General features: G+C 35.0%; 2 protein-coding genes across 4 annotated transcripts; one reads left to right on the top strand and one right to left on the bottom strand.

Moving 5' to 3' along the window:
- The first annotated feature begins 201 nt into the window (after positions 1 to 201).
- LOC117991978 (uncharacterized protein DDB_G0284459-like) lies at positions 202 to 8,192 on the top strand. Its single transcript, XM_034979619.2, has 5 exons — positions 202 to 455; positions 1,226 to 1,484; positions 1,912 to 3,651; positions 4,329 to 4,430; positions 5,992 to 8,192. Exons 1-5 carry the CDS (start codon positions 399 to 401, stop codon positions 6,780 to 6,782), a joined length of 2,949 nt encoding a protein of 982 aa, XP_034835510.2. The 5' UTR covers positions 202 to 398; the 3' UTR covers positions 6,783 to 8,192.
- A 1,330-nt stretch (positions 8,193 to 9,522) lies between these two features.
- Eb1 (microtubule-associated protein RP/EB family member 1) lies at positions 9,523 to 22,195 on the bottom strand. 3 transcript variants are annotated; one of them, XM_069505345.1, is made up of 7 exons: positions 22,064 to 22,195; positions 21,438 to 21,722; positions 20,232 to 20,460; positions 19,134 to 19,367; positions 17,864 to 17,967; positions 15,097 to 15,252; positions 9,523 to 13,673 (listed from the first exon to the last, which is right to left on the bottom strand). In XM_069505345.1, the coding sequence occupies exons 2-7, from the start codon at positions 21,702 to 21,704 to the stop codon at positions 13,605 to 13,607; spliced, it is 1,059 nt and encodes a 352-aa protein (XP_069361446.1). In that variant the 5' UTR covers positions 21,705 to 21,722; positions 22,064 to 22,195; the 3' UTR covers positions 9,523 to 13,604. The 3 variants fall into 3 exon arrangements, with proteins under 3 accessions (XP_069361446.1, XP_034835673.1, XP_034835675.1); XM_034979782.2 differs by lacking the exon at positions 20,232 to 20,460 and having other exon boundaries at positions 15,088 to 15,252; positions 19,134 to 19,371; XM_034979784.2 differs by lacking the exon at positions 20,232 to 20,460 and having other exon boundaries at positions 19,134 to 19,371.
- Positions 22,196 to 22,681: the final 486 nt, after the last annotated feature.

The following is a 22,681-nucleotide window of genomic DNA, read 5'->3' as shown; positions in this document are numbered from 1 at the left end:
TTACACAGTACTTTGGTCTAGCTTTCTTACTCAGTCTACGGGTTTATATCTATGTAGATTTATATAGATTAATATAATATGTATTGGTTTATATGCTGGCAACCATAGATAATATAGTAAATATATTATACTAATACTAATACGGGTATGGCATGGCAACACTGAAAAGTCCGTTGTTATATAAAATTGAAAATTCAAGTTTTCTGTTCAGTTTCATCAACAACCAAACATTACCTTCTGTGAAATAAACAGAGTTTTCATTTTAGATTAAGCGTTTTGTGTCTCCGAAAATCATGAATTTTGTGCAAATAGAACTCATGAATACGAAATGTTAATAGCGCAGTGCAATGCAGGTGTACATTTGAAATAATTTGAACAAACAAACATTCTTTATCAAAATGTCTGACACGTCTGATGATGATTTAGTGCCAAATAGTTTTCGTCCTGAAAATACTGTAAGTTCATGTACATTAATTATTATTGTATGATATTACATTAACTCTATTCACAAAAAGTTTGCTGGCTAGTAAATTCCATTACTCATTTGTTTATATTATGAGTAAATTGTTTTTTTTTGTGACAATACTGTTTGTCTCAAGAGTCGAGAAAACATGCCTAAAGCTATATTTTTTGAAGCAAAGCTTCTCATTTCACATTAGGTATACGCTCGAACTCCTTTGCAGTGAGAAAATCTCAAAACCTCTGCTGGTTAATGTATATGCTCTAGATTTTTAGTCTAGCGTCCATTGTTGATATGACTTCGAGAATCAAGACGCAACCATGGAGTGAGCACTATCTATTCCCTGATTCTTATACATATCTTATACTCTATCAATATAAAAGGTTTCAGCCTGTGATATGTCACACCATTTTTGAAAAAATTCTATGTACATTTCAAATGTATATTTCAAGAGTTTTATTTCGGTTCCGTATATTTTAAACAAAGATAAAAACAATTATTAAGTACTAGCTGATGCCCTCGACTTCGTCCGTGTCTCTTTGATTTTCCGGGATAAAAAGTAGCCTATGTCCTTCCCCGGGATGCAAGCTATATCTGTACCAAATTTTGTCAAAATCGGTTGAACGGATGGGCCGTGAAAGGCTAGCAGACAGACAGACACACTTTTGCATTTATAATATTAGTATGGATGTAAAAGATCAAACAACAATTTTACTCATATCCCGAATATACAATGGTGTACCTATTTTATTATCTTTTTTGCAGGGTTTTCATACTCAATTAACCAAACCAAGTTATAGCTCTTGCAACAACATGATGAATTCTAACTTCAACATGCAACATCGATTTGTTGGTTTTGATCAAAGAAGTATATATTCTAGAAGAGAGACATCACCCATGTCTCTGAGAAGTTTTCCTAATTCTAAAATGCAGAATCAACAGTCACATGCTATGAGTACTATGAGTTTCCGGGGATCAGTGAATAATGTGAGATGTAGATCACCCATGTCAGTTCGAAGTATTTGTAAGTAAAAAGCATTTAACAAACCATTTGCTCAAACTGTATGCTGGTAGCTGGTAGGTAGGATGGTAGCTGTGGTAGGCTAGTAACAGATTTTTATTTATTTTTGTGCATAATAGTTTTTGATTTATCATGCAAATTGTTGAAAAAATACTACTGTAGTATGGAACCATCGCTGCGCGAGTGTCGCGGTGGCTGGTGTGGTGAAACTCACTGTAGGTAGAACTTAAAGCTCACATTTTAAAGTTGAATATCAAAACTAACTCTCTGTGGATTGATCCTTTTCATACATGCATGTTGGATAAAAACTAGTGTACTTGAAATTTTTTTCGTGAATAAATAGGTACTAAGGGGGGGGGGGGGATGTAGTACTACTATTGTATATTATTTTATTTTTAACAATAAAAACAGTAAAATGTAATTTTTTCAGGTTCCAACACGACTGTGAGTGCTGCAGATATAGCATTAACATTAAAAAATTATAAATTTAATAAAAATGATGAAAGAATGATATATGACGCATTCAAAACATTTAAAAAAAGTCGGATGCGAAAAAGAAGTGCGAAGAGAAGAAATTTGAACATTGTAAGATTCTACAAAAGAAATTTAGATGGTGAGTCAGGAGCTGAAGGAAGTGACTCTTCACTAAGCAGTGAGGGTTGTAGATCAACTAGATCAGCATTTCATACACGATATATACCAAAATCCATTGCAAGACCACCAAGAATAGATTTAAATAAATTTACAACACAAGTGAGGGAAAATGACAATTACACAGACTGTACAGAAAACTTTAGACAGAATTCTTTTAGGAATTTACCAACATTTACCAGCAGAAATGTTAATCATGGTTTTTTGCCACATAATAAGCAGCCAACCGTTACATATGACAAAAGATACCCTGAAGTACCAGGAACAAGGAAAGATCATTGCAGTGAATCTCAGAGTGCACCAGTTGTGACCCTAAAAGACCGTCTAGCAAAAGACACTTCGTTACTTCTACCGATTCAAAGGTTTAACATGTCTAACGTAAATCGAACTTATGAAATATCTTTCAAAGAAAAATCAAAAATGCCTTCACAGAAAGAATCTGCAAGTAAAAACAGGATTGAAGAATCGGATGTTGAAAGTGAGGAGATCTTTGCACCAAGTACAAGTAGAATCAATCTTACACATTTCAATACAGCACAGAAGAGAAGAGCCCTTGAAACAGATAATGTTAGCTATCCTGAAAGTAAGAGAAAAAAATTAACTACATCACCTGCAAAGCAAAATAAAAGTGCATCTTCAAAAAAAATGAAAAAGATTACAATGAATACTAAAAATGACTTTAATTTTAAGAAACCTCTATTACCTATACGAAAATTTGGGACTCTTATAAGAGACAATGAACCAGAAATATTGATTGCAAAATCAACTCAGCCTCTGGTCGGCAATGTTGAACCATTGACTAATCAATTGAAGGAAACTCCTCAAATAGTTATTACTTCAGAAGCGAAATTAGACACCAATAAGCATACAAAACAACCACCACAGAACCATATTGACACAATCAATAACAACACTGTGGCTGATACAACACACAACTCTACTAATGTGTCTATGAAACCTAGTTTCACAAAAAGAAAACTATTTACACAAACACTGGACATAGCTGAAAATAATAATGTTAGTAGTGATAACTCAGGTGTAAATAGTCCCCGAAATAAGACATTGAGAACAGGCAGAGAGAAAAACAAAGTCAGAAAGCTTACAACACAATCTTGTTTGAGCCGTGACGTCAGTGATAACAATTACATGGATTTGTTACATAAACTCTTGCCACCCGACCAGATGAAAAATCAAACTCTGATTAATACAAATGTAGGAAATAAAAAGGGAGCCAGTAAATGTAGCCAGGTAAATGACAAAAAATGGGATGTCAGTTTAGCTGTATCTGTGGGTGACATTGAAAATGGAAGTGAGACTTTCACGGATGAAGAAATATTCAAAGTCCCACCAAAAAAAACGACTAACACAGTTAAAAAGGACACTAACAAAAGACCTGATCAAGCAGATGCTCCAAAAAAACAACAAAATGCAGCTGCCTTAGTGTGTAAAGTAACATTACAGAAAATAAAAGAAACACCTAATGTGATAGAAAACTACACTGAACTGAGTGAAAAACAATGTAAGTTTAATTTACATGAACAATTATATTTAAAATCTTGTCCTGACTGACAATATATCAATGCACAGCCTAAACCGCTGGAGTTAGAACCATGAAATTTTAACAGTAGATTTTTTTATAACGTAGGTAGGTATATCCAATAAGAATGGATTTTTAAAAATTCAATCCCTAAGGGGGTTTAATTAGGGAATGAAAATTTGTGGCATTTTCAAAGTTACATTGATAAAACTAATTTTTATCAATGTTTGAGGTTTTGGTTAAAAATGAAGAAATATGTGTATCAGGGCTTTTAGAAATTCTACCCGCAACAGGGTTAAATAGGGAATGAAAGTTTGTCATTTTTCGAGATTATTCTATGAAAATTGGTATTTGGCTTTCAGGCAAAAATGAAGAAGTAACTGTTTCAGGATATTTAGCAAGTTCACCCCCTGTTTTCGAAAATTCCCCTCGAACAATGCCATTTCGAATCAGATAGTTTTTATGTAAATAGGCCTTTGTACTAGTTTGAGATAGCTTTATAGTATCACAAAATAAGCTTCAGAGGTTCATTTCATTATCTACAAGGAGGGTATGGTGATCTACCAAAGATATTTTACTTGTCTTTGTACAGGCCTTGTCTCTGGTCTTGCGGTGTTCTGTAACAATGATAAAGTTTAAATATGATATTATTTTTACAGATCCAAAACAGAGAACAGTGGGAAGTTTTGTAAGATCTTTTTGGGATACTGACTTTGAAAGTGATATGGATGATGGAGTTACTTCCTCACAAAAAGACCTAAGTATGATTTCTATTATTTGAAGTAATAATTGCAATAGGGTCTTGGACTGTAGTAATAAAATGACGTGATTTTTAATCGCTTTTGGTAAAGCGTGACGTTAATAATTAGTTATTTTAAAAATAAATAAAAATCATATTTTTTTAAATTATTTGCCTATATATAGAGCCTCAATAGCTCAACCGGTAAAAGAGTGGACTGAAAACCGAAAGGTCGACGGTCAAACCCCGCCCGTTGCACTATTGTCGTACCTACTCCTAGCACAAGCCTGACGCTTAGTTGGAGAGGAAAGGGGAATATTAGTCATTTAACATGGCTCATATTCTTTAAAAAAATCTTTAAAAATGAATTCTAGCCCCATAAACTACCGCTATACAAAAAATCACATCATTTCATTACTGCAGTCCAAGACCCTATTGAAATATAGATAGGGTGTGCAAAACAAGTAGTCCAATCTGAACATGAGGTATATGACTGTGTATTGTACAAACATCTGGCATCTGTTGTTAGATATGTCTATCCGCGGAAGTGATTGTTTGGTAACACAAAATGGTTAGCGCCCACTGAGATTTTTATCTCTATAATTTGTATCGGAACTTCTTTCCACCAATAGAATATAGTAGTTAGTGTATAACCTGCACAAACCGCCATGTTGCAACTTCATATTTAAATATATATATAAAAGGAAAAAGTGACTGACTGACTGATCTATCAACGCACAGCTCAAACTACTCGACGGATTGGGCTGAAATTTGGCATGCAAGTAGCTATTACAACGTAGGCGTCCGTTAAGAAAGGATTTTTGAAAATTCAACCCCTAAGGGGGTCAAATAGGGGTTTGAAATTTGTGTAGTCCACGCGGACGAAGTCGCGAGCATAAGCTAGTTAAGACTATATAATTGTTTTGTGGTCACTGTAACCTACAATAAAACTTATACCTAGCCTAATTTAGTTACTGTAAAATCGTGTCCAAATGGAATGGTGCCAAGAATGTTGGCTGCATTTTGGCGCTGAACAGCCAGGCCGAACCTTTGCGCAAAAAATGAGTCAGCCCTTCTGTCACAAGATGAGGCAATTAACCGTGTTGAAATGTCCCATAAGAATTTTTTAGCATTAAGACTTCACTGTCCCACGGAACAGAAATGTAGCATACAATGAGAGAGGCATACTTCTGCTGTTTACTGTTGGTTGATTCCGTAAAACTTGCATCAATCATTATTACAATCGCGTTTTGTGATTGGCTGAATTTATGGTATTCTTGTTGCAACATTGCGTTCAACCTACTTCAAAGTACTTACTATACTTACTAAGTTAACACAGTGCTCAGTAAAACCGACTGTGGTTTTTGTGGCACTGAATGTAGCAGTAATAATATGTAATTTTTATAAGTTTAATAATAACTAAAAAAAAACCAATCAGAGGTGATTGCGATCGTGACATTGTAGCTGTCATTCTATCGCAATAGAGCCCCTGGTTTCAGCGATTTCTGCTGCGACATACGGCGGTTTTGATGCTGTCGCCCTGATTTTTGTTACAGATAATATTAATATGCTTTTCTTTTCAGTTCCAAGGGGCTCACAGTTATTAACAAATGGTACAAATGAAATTGGCGCTAAAAAGAAACCTATAGCTCCTACGTTGCCTGTTCGAAATTCGTGCAAATTACGAATGAACCAAATCACGCAATCTGACACTGAAAAATTAAAAAACAAGATGATTGATAATAATCACCACGAAAATAAAGAGAACATTAATGAAAATAAGTTGAATAAAAGTACTCGGTCACGCTCGAAAAGTAACAAAGCAAATATACAAACAGAAATGACAACAAACAATAAAACTGACAAAAATAAAGTTTCATACGAAACAAATAACCAAAAAAGTATTAACTTGCAAAAGCCTAAACTAAGAACAGTTTCCAGTAAAAAGAATAATAAACAATCTCAATCAATATTTAATATATCTAGACAAAGTCTAAGGCAAGAACAGGGGAAGAAAGGTAGTTTAAACAACTCAATTTCTACAAATGACACCAAGTCATCAGAAGTTGAATCCCTTAAGTGTAATACATCTAGAGAAAGTCTGAGGCTTAAGCAGAAAAGAGAAGCTATGAATAACACCAAGTCATCAGAAAATGAATCTCATACGAATAATATATCTAGAGAAAGTATGAGACTTAAGCAGAAAAGAAAAGCTAAATTAAACAATTTATTCATAAAAATTACGAATCACATCATGTCACCAGAAAACGAATCGCATAAATGTAATACATCTAGAGAAAGTATGAGACTTAAGCAGAAAAGAGAAGCTAAGCTAAATGGTAATGCAAAGAAAAAAAGAGTTAATTTAAAATAGATTAAAGTGGACATTCAAATTAAAACAATTATGATAAAAACAACGCACGATATTTGCAGTGTATTTATACTGTGGTTGGCATTGTTTTAAACAAATGTTTAAAACATGTTTTTATTTCAAAAACCGGCCCAAGTGCGAATCGGACTCGCGTACCAATACACACGCTGCAGGATGCACATATAGAAAATTGAAAAAAATATGATATTTCTATATTTATTGTGCTAAGATTTTACCTAGCACGATTATTATTACGAGTATTAATGATTATTGCAGCAATTTTATCAAGTTTCAAATGCTCATTCTGCAAAATTTTATTTTCAGACTTATGTTATTCTTTGTATGATAATATATAATAAAAACGATTTTATTTACCAAAGGATATAACCGCAAGGGTAACGATATTACATATTGTATTGTACCTAATATATTTATTGTAATTGACGCATAAAATCTTTATAAAACGAAATCGTTCACACTCACGGCGGGACCGCTTTAACTATTTTCATAAATAACTCTTATCATTAGACATTAACTGCCGGTTCATATTATTATTCCAATCGCGTACTGAAGATTACTTAGTGGGAATGTGAACTGGGCATATCGATTTTTGCATGACTGATAGTTCGTTTTACGTAAAAAGACGACTGGGCGATAGTCATTGATCTATAATTACTATAGATCAACATATTTTCGGGTACATCAGGTATATAAAATTAAGAAAATCAGTACCCTTATTATAAATTCGAAAGTGTGTTTGTTTGTCCTTCAATCACGTCGCAACGGATTGACGTCATTTTTTACATGGGCATAGATAAAACATAGGCTACTTTTTATCCCGGTAAATCAACGAGTTCCCACGGGATTTTTAAAAAACCTTAATTCCACGCGGACAAAGTCGCGGGCATCAGCTAGTGTGGTTATAATTATAAAAAACTGTCATCAACACCAACCGTTTTAAATCGAAAAAATGGATTATTTCGGTTTAAAATGGATAGTTACTTCGTCTTAAACGCATTGGTTTAATTGGATTTAAACCGGCCTTACATCTATATGTAAAACACAAAGTTCACTGAATGTAGCAGAGTACAGGTCGTGCAGAAGCACTCCCGCATCCCTTTAATACCACATAGAACAATAATCGCCTTTGTACGTGAAATCAACTATTTATAGATTTATTTTGTTTGAAAATGTTTTATTGTTTTGTATTTAAATAACTAGGTATTCATAGAATATAATAATTATGGAATATTTTTACTCATAATTTAACTAAGAAATTGCGTTATGTTACTTTTCTTTAGTGTGACATGTTTTTAAATTGAACCTAATTCATAGAAAAGAATATTTTTAAAATGATGGAATAATTTAGGTAGCAGTTTAAAGTTAAGAATTATAATTTTAATTAAGAAATTATATTTGTTTTTTAATTTTTTCTTCTCCAGTTAAGATTAAATATAACCGTAAAGTTGTAAATACCTACCCATGTTAGATTGTAAACTGTCTCATACTGATCACAATTTAACGACTGGTAATGGAATACGTTAATAGTAAACTGAGCGGCGATAAATTGATTGCGAAAAATAAACTTAATTGGCGATAAATGTAATAAATCAATAGGTACTACAGTAGCCGGCAAGAAATATTGTACATCGACCTTCAGAATGAGATTTCGGCTTTGTAGAGCGTTGTTTCTGTCACTCATACCTATGTGTCGTTTTGTCGGTCTCAACGATAGAGACAACGCTCTATCCTCTAGGAAACCGCTATCTCTTTCTAAAGGTCGATGTACAATATTTTCTGCCGCGTACTAAACTAAGTACCTACCTACGTAAGTGAAGCGTATTTGCCAAAATAGTTTCTGGGTAAATAAAAATTTCATTTTTTTTTTTACCCAGAAACTATTATGAATCGCTGTTGGCTTGCTTCTGGTAGGACAGCGTAAATACCTACCTATACGAGCGACGGCATCGACATCAAAGGCGTTGCAAAACTATGTATCGTAAAACTGTGTTAAGGGTCAAGGTTCAAAGATTTGAAAAAAATAGCCGTAATAGTCACGCATAAAAAAACATGACAAGTGCGAGTCAGACTCGCGCACCGAGGATTCCGTATTACAGGCGTACTTTTTCGACATTTTGCACGATAAAACGAAAACTATTATGCATAAAAATCTGTTTTAGAGTGTGTAGGTAAAGCCCTTTCATACGATACACCACTTGGAATAGTAATCTTACTTTATAAGTTGTAAATGACCACAATTTAATTTTTTTATGTGATGCAACCACAAATTCATGGTTTTCGGATTTTTCCCTTTACGTCTGCTATAAGACTTACCTATCTGCCAAATTACATAAGTCTAGGTCTACTGGAAGTACCCTGTAGGTTTCTTGACAGACAGACAGCGAAGTGATCCAATCAGGGTTCCTTTTTTCCTTTTGAGATACGAAACCCTAAAAAGAAAATCTCTGAAAGAGACGTACGTAGGCTGAACGCTGCGCGCTCTTTGCGTCAAAATGACGTCATTACGATGATAATGAGACATGGTTCCAGCGCAATAGCAATTTGCGGGACTTAAGTGTCTCAAAAGTCACGTGTAGGTACACGTGACTTTTGAGACAACTTTTAAAAATAAAGGCATGTATCAAAATTCAGCTTTTGCTAATTTGACTGGACTAGACTAGGGTTTTTTTACTATTTTAGTAAGGAACCCTAAAATGACCAATTTGAATAAATGAAAGACCAATAATATTTAATTAGTTATTTATTTGATAAGACTTCCACAATCTGAAACCCAGCTTTAATATTTTGCAGTTAAGGCAATTTATGAACGCTTAAAGTAAATAAATTAATTGTCTATTTTATGTTTAACCAGCGATAATAATATCTTTTCTCGCCAATAAGTCGATAATACTTAATAGCGCAACCAGAACGCTAAGAAACTTCTAATATTAACAAAATACCATATTTTGATCATTAAAATATCGTTAGTTTTAGTTACTATTAGTGCATAAAATCAAAGTCTTATTCGATTAAGCTAAAATGTGGTCATTTTATGTATGTGGTCTGGGCTATATTATATATTTTTACATAATTTAGAAACAAATTGCTATCAGTTTTAAAATAGCGTCGTCATATTATTGTGATTAAAACTGTAATTATTCAGATCTAATGAACTGGTAATTTGTAAAATAATGCAATCGTGTAACGAATACTTATTAACATACCTACATTATCAATAGAAAAACACGATTAATACGAATTCTAACTGTGTTTCAACCGTTTCAACTATAACAAAATTATCAATATACAAAATTATTAATATTCTTCAGTGCGAAGCGCGGATCAATATTAGCTTAATTTTGAATACTAAGTCCGAATATTCGTTACATCAGTAGAGTATTTTACGACCAAGGTTTAATTTTCAGTAAATTTAGATACGATAACACAAACAAGTTTAAATACGTACATTTTGAGATCTCACATGCCATTTTAGCTCTATCTGTCAACTTCATGTCAAAAGTACGAAATTAGTCCTTATTTTAAAGGTGAACCGTACTTTTGACATGACAGTTGACAGATAGAGCTAAAATGGCGAGTGAGTTCTCATTTTGTACGGACTATAACAGTAAATCTCTTCCATTTATAACAACCTATTAAATGCACGTTTACACAGGCAGCAGTAGCCCAATTATGTTGATTCAAGACAAATACATAGAAGCACTCTTTTTGCACCATTACACATTAATTCTATCTATCCGGGCCGCGATATGGGGTAGAGATGTAACAAATATCATAATATCATTTTCAACGAACATTTTGTGAAATAATTTAATAAAATGTAATTAACAGTTATGTGCGTTTTAAGTAATTAAATATCACTTGCTTAAATGGTGGAGGAAAAAATCGTGAGAAACCTGTAAGGAAGCCTGACAGTTCTCCATAATGTTCTCAAAGGTGTGTGAAGTTAGAAGTCTACCAACCCACACTTGACCAGAGTGGTAGACTATGGCCAAAACTCTTCTCACTCTGAGAGGAGATCCGTGCTATGCTATGTAGTATGTAGTGAGCCGACGATGGGTTGATCATGATAAATTAATAGTTAGAACTTAAGACAGTTTGTCAACTTATTAGTAGTTTTATAAATGAGTGATCACAATATAGTGCGCGCTAAACAAATAGTCCGCTCTGAACACGAGGCGTATTACTGTGCATTGTATAAAAACGGATCTCAACTCGGGCTTGTGTCTATTTGATCTATGGACCTGCGCAAACCGCCATTTTGAAACTTCAGATCGGACCCGTCAGAAAGTAATGTACATCAGCCTTTAGAATGACATTTTGGCTTTGTAGAGCGTTGTCTCTGTCACTCATACCTATATAACGTTTTGTCGGTCTCAACGACAGAGACAACGCTCTACAAATCTGCTATCTCCTTCTAAAGGTCGATGTACATTACTTTCAGCCGCGTACTGTACTTGTTTTGCGCGCATCATAATTATAAGTTCGTTATTTTTGTGAATATCTAGATAATGAATATAATTTTAAAAGAATATTCTATTGTTTGAATTATAAAAAAAACATGAAAATCAATTACCTACGTAAAAGTTAAAAGAATCTGCAAGTGAAATTTTAATATAAAAAAACTCATGGTGAATAATTATAAGAATTGTTCATTACGAATATTTGTTACATCACTTCTTTAGGTTACAAAGAAATGTTCCTAACAAACAAACAAGAATAGGTAGAGAATCAGTCGAGAAATAACGCTCCCAAATATATGAGGAATGCACTTAAGTATAACACAGCCATGTGTACCTTTACTTAATGAAAAGAACATAATATTATTATCTACAGAATAAAAGGTGCAACCAGAACGCTAGCAAAAACTTAGGCTAAGGCCACATTATATGTGCCAAGCTTAGATATAAGTTAGGAGCTATCCTTGTGTATAAGATACACAATGGTCACATACAAGGCTTCTGGCTTGGTGACACACAATACACTTTAGCGCCATCTATTGATGAAAACAGCAGAAATTAAAACTTCTTCCATTGAATTACTAGGCGACTAGAAAAAATTACCTACCAAGGCGCGTCGCTCGCAGTGTGGCCAACTGCGATAGTTTGTAATACGTCTGTTCTCTAGGATCAGGGCACTAAGCGAGTAGCTTGGCTCTTAGCAATAAGCGAGGCTCTTTACAATGTGGCCTTAGTCTTAGGGTTATTGTTCTACTACCTAAACACAATCCAATGCCCATAACATTAATTGCTTTATCTTGTGCTTTAGCTTTAGAGATTTAGTATTTTGCAAATCAGCAATGTATAACGCGCAAAACTCTGGTCAATGCCCCACCTAAGACGGCATTGACTCCGAATGGCTTAATTACGTAACATTCGTCGACCTTTACCGTCAGTCAGATGTTTTATTTGCAATATAATTATTATGAACTTTTTAAAATACTGGATTTTAAAACTTTTTTTGTGGTACTGGTACCTTATCAGTATCAGTACTATTATCTATCTTCGTTCTTGCTAGCGTTCTGGTAACACCTTGTGTATAATAGTGATAGATATCTTCAAATCCATGTAACATTCAGTCAATGTAATCCAATTTACATAATACATTTATACATGCTAGGAACTTCTCGAAGCTATTTTGGGCCACAGCCCGATTATCTGTCGTATTAAAAATGATTTAACCTTAAAACTTTGACCAGATGTCCATTTACGTACGTAATAAGGGAAATAATCGCAAAAGTTACTAACCTTATTCTACGTGTTTGTAGCTCAAGGTACAATATTTACCTGTCAGGTACAGTTTCTTCTTGTACAGGTGCTTCCTGTACCTTTGCTCACTACTTACTGACCCATAGAACTTTAAAATCTGCTGTGAAGTGTAGTAAATAAATAGTGCACCTATTATACCCTATATGCGGAAACAAGATAGTAAGCGCTCTCTCTGTTACATACTCTCATACAAATGATAAGATTTCAGAATCTCAGTGGGCGTTATCCATTTTGAATCACCAACCAACCACAAACGAAATTATGTTTTCTAATTGAATTTCGAATATTTTGAGAAAACATTCTCAAATTGAGTTTAGAATGTTTTTTGAAAACATGTTTATGATTCAAAATGGTCAACGCCCACTGAGATTTTTAGCTTTATCATTTGTATGGGATTACGTAACAGAGAGAGCGCTATACTAACTTCTTTCCGCGGATAGGGTTATAGTATGCGACAATCATAATTTCCGTGCTAGCCCTTCAGCATAATACGAATTTGGAAATGATGTATTACAATCGCTGAAAACATCTGTATTCTGACACAGTGCGAGCTTTCAGTCAATCGAAAGGAATGGGATCATAGATATTATGATAATACAATTTACATAGTACGCTAGATATGCGTTTTTGAGGAAACATGATTATCGCCATTTTAGTTCTGATAACAGCAGTGAGCGTCATGCGAGCGTTCTCGAAACTAAAATATGTTACTGATGATTTGATACGTAGGCGCTTTGAATCGGGACAATAATAACTATAATTTTGTATGTCATGTCTAGCACACTAAGTAAATAAGTATTATTATATATCTTTAAATGGGAATGATTATATCAAAGTTTCTCAATAGTTATTTTATATGCATTTACAAAGTTACGTAACTCTGCCCACACAATAGTATATAATATGTTTACTCCTATACGACTCATTGGCTGTGAAATACTAAGCGCTCAATGCCTGTCGATGATTTAAGCGGTATAATTTCGAGTTTATAATATACAAAGAGCACTATGATACGCGTACATATAATTATGTTACACTTTCAATATTCATCCTCCTCCGGTGGGTGGGGGGTTTCCCCGTCCACTTCCTCGGGAGCTGCGAATCCGTCCTGAAATGAAAACAAAAACGTTTAACGCTTAACGACAATATTGATTGCCAAACGAGAGTGACCCCACCAGTGCCCGACCTCTCCTCTAACTAGTTAGTCAAAGTGGGATAGCGATAAATAGGTGCTTCAAGTAGGTATTATAAATGTTTATAGTGGCACAACTTCTATAGACGATATCTTGGGTCATGTGTCCATTTATCATCATGATCAACCATCGCCGGCTCACAGCGCACGGGTCTCCTCTCAGAGAGAAGGGTTTTGGCCATAGTCTACCACGCTGGCCATGTGCGGATTGGTAGACTTTACACACCTTAGAGAACATTATGGAGAACTCCCAGGCATGCAGGATTCTCACGATGTTTTCCTTCCCCGTTAAAGCAAGTGATATTTAATTACTAAATAACGCACATAACTCCGAAAAGTTAGAGGCGTAAAGCAGCAATGTAGAATCAATAATTTCAAATGAGCTCGGTGCCTATCTTCAGAGTTAGACACTGGGTAAGCGAATCACCCTGCAGTGACTTCCGCAAATTTGATTGCTAGTGGACACTGGGCATTAGAGAAAAGAGCGGATAAACGTACATAAGTGATTAATATGGATTTATACAAAACTAGTTGATGCCCGCGACTTCGTCCGCGTGGATTTAGGTTCTTTAAAAATCCCGTGGGAACTCTTTGATTTTCCGGGATAAAAAGTAACCTTTGTCACTCTCCAGGTCTTTATCTATACCCATGCAAAAAATTACGTCAATCCATTGCACTGTTGAGACGTGATTGAAGGACAAACCAACAAACAAACACACCTTCGCATTTATATAAGGGTACAGATAAAAAGAGCCGTGAAGGTACCGGCAGAAGGGAAACTGCGCGCTTCTCACACCTTCCTTTAGTTGACTGGCAGATAAGATTCTCGAGCCAAGTTCACCTTTTGTTTACTCATTTGCTGTGCAAAAAGCGAAAAAAACTGTGCTCTGTCGTTCACTTATCATTCATTCATAGCAAGCTCCCCAGCCAATAAGCTGCATTTTATCGTCGTGTTCGTTCATTAGATTCACTTTTTGCGATTTGTTGCATACATCCATTAAGAAGCTTCGCTTCAATAATAACTTAAGCAGTGCCACCACAACTTATCGTTTTCGCTAGTAGAAAACTAGTACTGCTATTTAAGAAATTCCCCATATAAAAATGGAATTAAAATTCTTTCAATATAACGAAGACTCAATATAGTTTAATGATATTGCAATATTAGCTGATACCCGCGACTTCGTCCTCGTGGATTTTGAAATGCCAGATGCCGCGGATCTAGTAACAATTTTTTCTACCTGAACAGATAAGTTGGTAGCACTGTACTCGAATGAACTCTCTGATATCGCTTTAAAAAAATAGAATACGAAGTTAGTTAAAAATGACTCACAATATTTACCTCAGTTGCATATAAGATGTCCAAAATCTTTGGAACTATGGGAGCGTTCTGTTGTTCCTCCATCTCTTGACAGATGACCTCTATGTCTCGCAGTTTTCCAAAGTAGAAATCTCTTTCTTTTTCCAGTCCGTCGACGGTTGCTTTTAACTCATTGATCTAAGGCAAAGAAAGTAAATTAATACTACATTCAAAAGAAAAATGTTGCGCGTATTTGTATGTATACCCAGTTTAGTGTGTACACTATATACACTACCGAGTCTGCATAAGGATTTTCATCATTATCTTGTATCTAGTAGGTATAAAATAGAGCTTAAAAAAGCTGTTCTATTTGGCGGTCATTTTAAATATCGAAGTAAAAAATACAATATATCAAAAATTGCGGAACCTCCAGGGATTGTATTTGCATCCCTGAGACTATCGCTGCCTTGCAGCCTTTAGACCGTTTCGCGGACTTCATCTGTGTGTGGATTTAGGTATTTTTAAAACCCTTTGATTTATCGGGATAAAGAGTAGCCCCAGGATGTAAGCTAAGTCTACCCAATTTCATAAAAATCTATTAAAATGTTCAGCCGTGAAAAGCTAGCAGGCCGACAGACAGTCACACTTTCGCGTTTATAATATTAGTATGGATTTTTAACCATTTATGCGTCTGGGTTGATGATCTATTTTTAAAACCCATAATATTACTATGGAATGTTAAAACAACAGATGAAAAATTGCATAAACTATTTTATAATTTTATCAAAGTGTTTTACCCACACTTGAAGGAAATTCGGAGTTCCGAAGGAAAAAAAGCAAACAAATGTAAATCCTGCGTTGAATTATCCTGTTTAGCAATATATTTAGTTGCAATCAACTTGAAAGCCTATGTGGTTTATTTTTAGTAAGTTGAACATAATAATTTATAACATTGAATGCAAGTAAGATTAAATGACACGGAGAGGCAAGGGCACTTAATATATTCGTAATTGGGATGTTCACCTTGACCTAGAAAGCCCATTACCTTTTTTACACTATGCATCATCGGTTGCATGTTTTTTAGGGTTCCGTACCTCAAAAGCAAAAATGAGCTCTTATAGGATCACTTCGTTGTCTGTCGTGTCTGTCAAAAAAGCCTATAGGGTACTTTCCGTTAACCTAGAATCATGAAATTTGTCACGTAGCTACTCTCTTAGCACAAGTAAAGAAAAATCCGAAAATCGTGAATTTGTGGTTACGTCACAAAAAAAAATTAAATGTGTTCATGAACAAATAAATAGTATTTTCAATTTTCAAAGTAAGATAACTATACCAAGTCGTGTATCATATGAAAGGGCACACACCCTGTACATTCTAAATCAGAGTTTTATTTATTTTTATGCATAATAATTTTTGATTTATCATGCAAAATTTCGAAAAAAAAGCCGAGTATGGAACCCTCGCCGCGCGGGTCTGACTCGCACTTGGCCGGTTTTTTAAGTGCACAACTGTATAAAATATTAACGCAACTTTGGCTACCATACTCAGATCAGCAGGCACAGCAGTTTGATACTTAAGTTGTGATCCATAGAGAGTACTTTGACTTTGCTTGGAATTTTAAACACAGTTAAAACGAGACAGATTTATGTCTGCACTGAAATGTGTACATATTATTATTATACACGTTGTATATATGTTGGAAGAGGTGTGCCACGTACAGTAGCCGGCAAGAAATACTGTCCATCGACTTTTAGAAAGACATTTCAGCTTCGTAGAGCGTTGTCTCTGTCACTCATACCTATGTGACGTTTTGTCAATCTCAACGACAGAGACAGCGCTCTACGAAGTTGCTCTCTTTCTAAAGGTCGATGTACAATATTTCTTGCCGGCTACTGTACAATTACTATTTATAGTATGCGACGTAAGTACTATACGCAGCACACGCCACGATGCTCACAGATGGGACGATATTTTAGACTTATCACAATTCTTATTATTATACTGGTAACTTATTTTCGCAAAATGTTTATAAATTATAGACTATAACCATAAGCAGTCTTTCTTTTGATGAAAACCGTATGAAAATCTGTACAGTAATTTCTGAGATTAGCCCGAACAAACAGAAACTCAGCGCAGCAGGTTGTTGATTTGTAATAATTATGTAGTGACAGTACCCTTATTATAAATGCGAAAGTGTGTTTGTTTGTTGGTTTGTCCTTCAATCACGTCGCAACGGTGCAACGGATTGCAGTGATTTTTTGCATGGGTATAAAGACCTGGAGACTGACATAGGCTACTTTTTATCCCGGAAAATCAAAGTTCCCACGGGATTTTTTAAAAACCTAATTCCACACGGACGAAGTTGCGGGCATCAGCTAGTTGTTATATAAGTTTTACTAAATGTACCGAAAATATATTTAATCGAAACAAGCCATCACAAAATGGTGGAAAGTCATTTCCCATGCTTAGTTTGGATGTATTATATTAGTGACTAGCGACCCGCCCCAGCTTCGCATGGGTGCAATGTAGATACTAATGTGGTGTCATTGAGGTGTCATTGCCTCGGAAACTCTCAAATGAGAGGATTTTTTTCCGACCTAATTCACATTATTTCAATTTCTCTAGAGATCTCTAATTTTTTTGAGAATTAAACTATAGCTATAAACATTTCTCTTGAATCACTATCTATTGGTGAAAACCGCATTAAAATCTGTTGCGTAGTTTAAAAGATCTACGCGTTCATACATACACACAGACGCGGGAAGCGACTTTATTTTATACTATGTAGAGATTATTTGATTTTTCTCACCTGATGGTTTAACTCATCAACAAGTTTGGAGTCTCCTTTCCCACTTTGATTCAATCTGGACAAGTTGACTGGGGGAGACCTCATTGTGCTGTTGGCCTTCACAACTGCAAAATATTCATAGTATCAATATAGTTTATCTAATCTCATGAAAATGAGCGAGAACTGAGTTGAGCTCAAAACTAGAAATGAATTTTTTTAATCTTCTTTATTGTACACCATTATAAAAAGAAAGACACGAAAGTAACAGTAGTTACGCTGATTTCGAATATAGGTAAATGCCAAAAATCTGGTCAATTACGAGTCAGACTCGCACACGAAGGGTTCCATATTATTGTACAAGAAATGACACTTTTTTTATCTAACCATAAATTCAGTTTTAAAATTTTTCCCTTGTGCTTTAAGAAATTGCTACTTGCCAAATTTCATGTTTCTAGGTCAACGGGAAGTACCTTAAAGGTTTTGATTCCCTTGACAGTCTTCACAGACATGACAGACAAAAGATAGACAACAAAGAGCTAGGTTCCTTTTTTCTCTGAAGATACGGAACCCTAAAAACGAAAATCTTTATAGAATTTGGAAGGTATATATTATGTCATACACTTCTATGGTGCGTAAAATTTTTATATGGTCAGTTATTGCTTCACTTCACTTCACTATACAGTGAAGCAAGAATGATAATGCTTAAACAATTTTTTTATGTTAAACTTAAAAGTAAAGCATATCTATCATGAGATTTTGAACTGGAAATTTATTTATATGTTTAACTATACTGTAATAAACTAGCAAATAGCATTGCTTCAGATTGTAATAACTCAAAGTCCTGAGTCTTGTCTATAGCTATTAAGATATTCTAGACAAAATCTCATTATCTACAAGCAAATATTTTACTATATTCTAAACACCAATATATAAATATGTGCATAAATAAAGATGATAACACAGAAAACAACACTACATATAAAATGATTACAATGATGTATGGAATAAGAGGAAATAATCTCACTTTTGAACACCACATAAACAAGTACAGCAATGGTTCATATTATTGTTATTAGAGTAATATTTGTAAATATTCATAGTTACTTAAAATATTGTTAATTTTATTTAGAATATTCTATTTTGATTATTTATTTAATTTTATAGGATATTAATATTAGAGGATAAAATAAAATTAATCATTCATATTAAAAAGCAATTTAGAAAATAATAAGTATGTTCTGTGTTAAAATAATCCAAACCGAAAAGAACTAATAAAGAAAAATAAATGTACTGGTTTGGGGTCTGGCGGCGACTTTAGCGACGGGAGCCGCCGGCTTCCTAACGGGCAGCGGGGCGGCACGCGGCGTGGGCGCTCCGGCTGCGCCGTGCCCCATGGGAAGGCCCTCGCGCGCCGCCACCGCATCGTACTCCGCGCCCCCGTAGTTGGCATCGAAAAACTTCTTGAACCATTGCAAGAACTCAAAGTTATCTTGGAACCGACCCTTCACCAGCCTGTCAATGGGTACTATCTACGAAAGAAAACAATGGAAGGTAACAAAATGTAATGTACTATGGGATGCGGACTACTGCGCGGGAAGTCGACACAATATGGTATGGCACCTTGGTCTTTGTTACCCCATTCGAAAGCTAACGGGACCGTATTAAGGTAGAGTTCTGTGAGTCGCGGACAAAACGATTGACGCGCGTCGGATGTGCCGCGGCCGACGTGACAACATAAAACACTATAAAACTGTGTCTCGGAAGCGACATCATACATTTTCGTCGGGCGCGTCATTTGACATTTTCAGGTGCAGTCAACTCATATTTTACGCAAGTCAACTGCAAACAGCTTTAAAAATGTTTTCAGAGTTGCAAGTTGTAATTGTACCGCGTTTGCAGCGTGTTTTAGTTGCGTCTAACTGCAGTGGAAATATCGCCATAAAGACTACTCTTACAAAATATGAAATATTGTAGGTAACAAAGTTGTGAGGGAAGTTACGCCTGTTAGCATTTGAATAGGGTAATATCACCAACCGATTTGAGGACAACAGAACCCTAATGTAAAGGTGTAAAGTCTGTTCCAACAGAAGCTGCACAGAAGGTAAAAGAACATCAACATCTTTCAATTAAAATTGTACCAATTTGTTCCAATATATCTTATCCAGATAAATGTTATCACTGCATTTGGACAACAATCTAATCTCACATAATTATCATATTTCAGATTAACCGTTCTTCATTCAAAATTCATGAGTAATCTAGAAGGATGAAAATTCTCAGAAGATAATGTCTTTCGTGTAGCTTTTATCGAAACAGTGTATAAAACGAAAATGTGATGGTCCAGTCATGCAGAGCGGTATGTGCATGTTGGCTAGGAGCGGATGCGTACTGCCCGACTGGTGCAGCGGGGCGGCTCGACGCACGCGCGGCGGCGGCGCGGCGGCGCACAGCGGCACACCGCTGTCGCACGCGCCCGACCCGATCGCTATACCCCCACGCGCCTCGAAAGCATCATACTCCCTCCCGTCATAGTTTGCATCAAAAAACTTTTTAAACCACTGCAAAAACTCAAAATTATCTTGAAACCTTCCCTTTATCAGCTTGTCCACGGGTATGACCTACAAAATTACAGTTGACGCTGAAATGTTTCAATTAGAGCACACATAACTGTGTGTTTATCCTTAAAGTTGTAGAACACAAAGTTACAGAGGCAAAATAAACCTATAATAATATGATTGAATTAAAGAGAACAGTGGCTTTAAAGTTTCAGCATACCTAATCTGACATTTTACATAGTTAAGCAGTGGCTTTTCCTTGCAAACTTAATGTCTGCAGAGTTAGAGTTTACTTTATAAATCTACTAATAGCCACATTTTTCTCAGGATGAAAAGTATTATTCTTCTCCAGGTGTGTAATACTTGAGTAAGTAATTGAGGTGAAAAGAAAGCAACGAACAGACAATTTCATATTGATTATAATATTATTATGGATGCATACTACCACTATAAATATCATGGCAAGTAGTTGATCAAGTATCTTACATTGAGCTAATACCCAGTAAAAACAGCACCAACAATCCTTGTTAGTGCTGTCCATATTGAAACTAAATATTTAGATAACTTGAGAAATCACCTCCTCCATGGAAAAAACTTGAGTATTTTTCACCTATTCTTGACTAAGACTAAATAAAATTCAATAACCTTCAAATATTTCATTTGAAATAGATAATGCAATGGATATTGAATCCAGCATTCCTTTTTAATTGTAGTTTCTACATTCAAACATAATCATATGATGTCATCATCTAAGGAGAAATTGTGACTAATAACAACAAATATGTAGATAAAAATATTATATTGAAATAGCAATAGTGAATACAATACTCACTAAAATTACACTGTTATCCTATAGGAACTATTTGTTTTCCCTGAATTAAAAATATCCTGTCCATACAAGAGGAAATCTATTTTTACATGGAATTTCATCAAGATCGGTTCAATAGTTGAAGCATTAAAAGGCAACAGACAGACACACTTTCACATTTATAATGTTAGTAATTAGTATGGATGGATGAATACACTTAGAATGGGCTTACCTTATCTACAGACATTTTTTTGAAGCCCGCTTGCAGTATTTTAAAGTTTTGTATGTACTCATGCTCTAGATTTGTTTTGAACTTTATCCGTTTCATCGGCACACTGCCGGGGAACAACATGTCCATGAATTGGCAGTACGCCGCGCCTGTGCACAGCTCTTCAATCTTCCCAAAATTGGATTGCAAGCAGTCATTTACCCACGACAACATATCGTGCCTTGAAAGGTTCTCAGACGTGACGTTTGTTGAGTACACGTTCACTGCCATCTTCAAATATATTTATTCCTACAAAAATAATACGCAATCACAGATTTACGTCCGAATATGCATAAGACCGGCTTTTAACCAAACCATCGTGTCACAAAAAAAGGAAAGCAGATTCTAAAAATAGGTCGGAGCTTGTTGCACCGGAGACAAATAATTATCTAAAAATTTGTTATATTGTCTAAATATACTTTACAGGAACTGTGAACCTTAGAAAACTTAACAAGATACGACAAAAAGTAATAGAAAAAGGAAGCCTAGAACTAACGGCGGATGCGGCTATGACAGGCGACGACTCATCAAAATCGTTTATGATTTGTTGTCTAATTCACTTCATTTATCGATTTATCCTTATTACATACCTTTTTAAACAATAATTATATATTATTTCTGTTCGAATCAAGTTCAATTATTGAGCAAAAGTATTTTATCGCAAAATTGTTTTCAGAACTTCAGCCTCCGTTCACCTTCTTGAAATGTACCATAGAGTAGACCATAGTACGCAGACCACAGCCATAGACAACCAAAAGCAAAAATGAAACATTAAGGAAACATTGGATTTTTAATCCACTGCGTTTATAAACACTGTTTGCGGAATCGATTTTGTCATTGTCAGAATCGTTTTCGATGTGTGACGACGTCTTACACGCTGGGTGAAAAATGCCTGTTTGTGCCGTTAGTGAGTGCAAGAACAAATCAAACACATCAAATTTATAAAAAGATGGAATTTCATTTCATAAGTAAGTATTTTTGGTGTAATAAACGCTTTCTATAAATTAAATTACATAAATTATTATAATAAAATAACAATCGAGAACTTTACCGATTCAGTAATTGAGTACGTAATAATTCGGTAGAAACGAGTCACACTCCTCACGAGACTATATTTTGTTTTTTCTAAACAATTGCAACCCTCGATATATACAAATTAGGTTAAAATTTGAATACGCGTGAACAGCATGAAATTACGTAGTAGTACG

The sequence above is a fragment of the Maniola hyperantus genome, chromosome 20, assembly GCF_902806685.2.
Source record: "Maniola hyperantus chromosome 20, iAphHyp1.2, whole genome shotgun sequence".
Taxonomy (NCBI): domain Eukaryota; kingdom Metazoa; phylum Arthropoda; class Insecta; order Lepidoptera; family Nymphalidae; genus Maniola; species Maniola hyperantus.
This window is presented reverse-complemented; position numbering and strand designations above follow the sequence as displayed.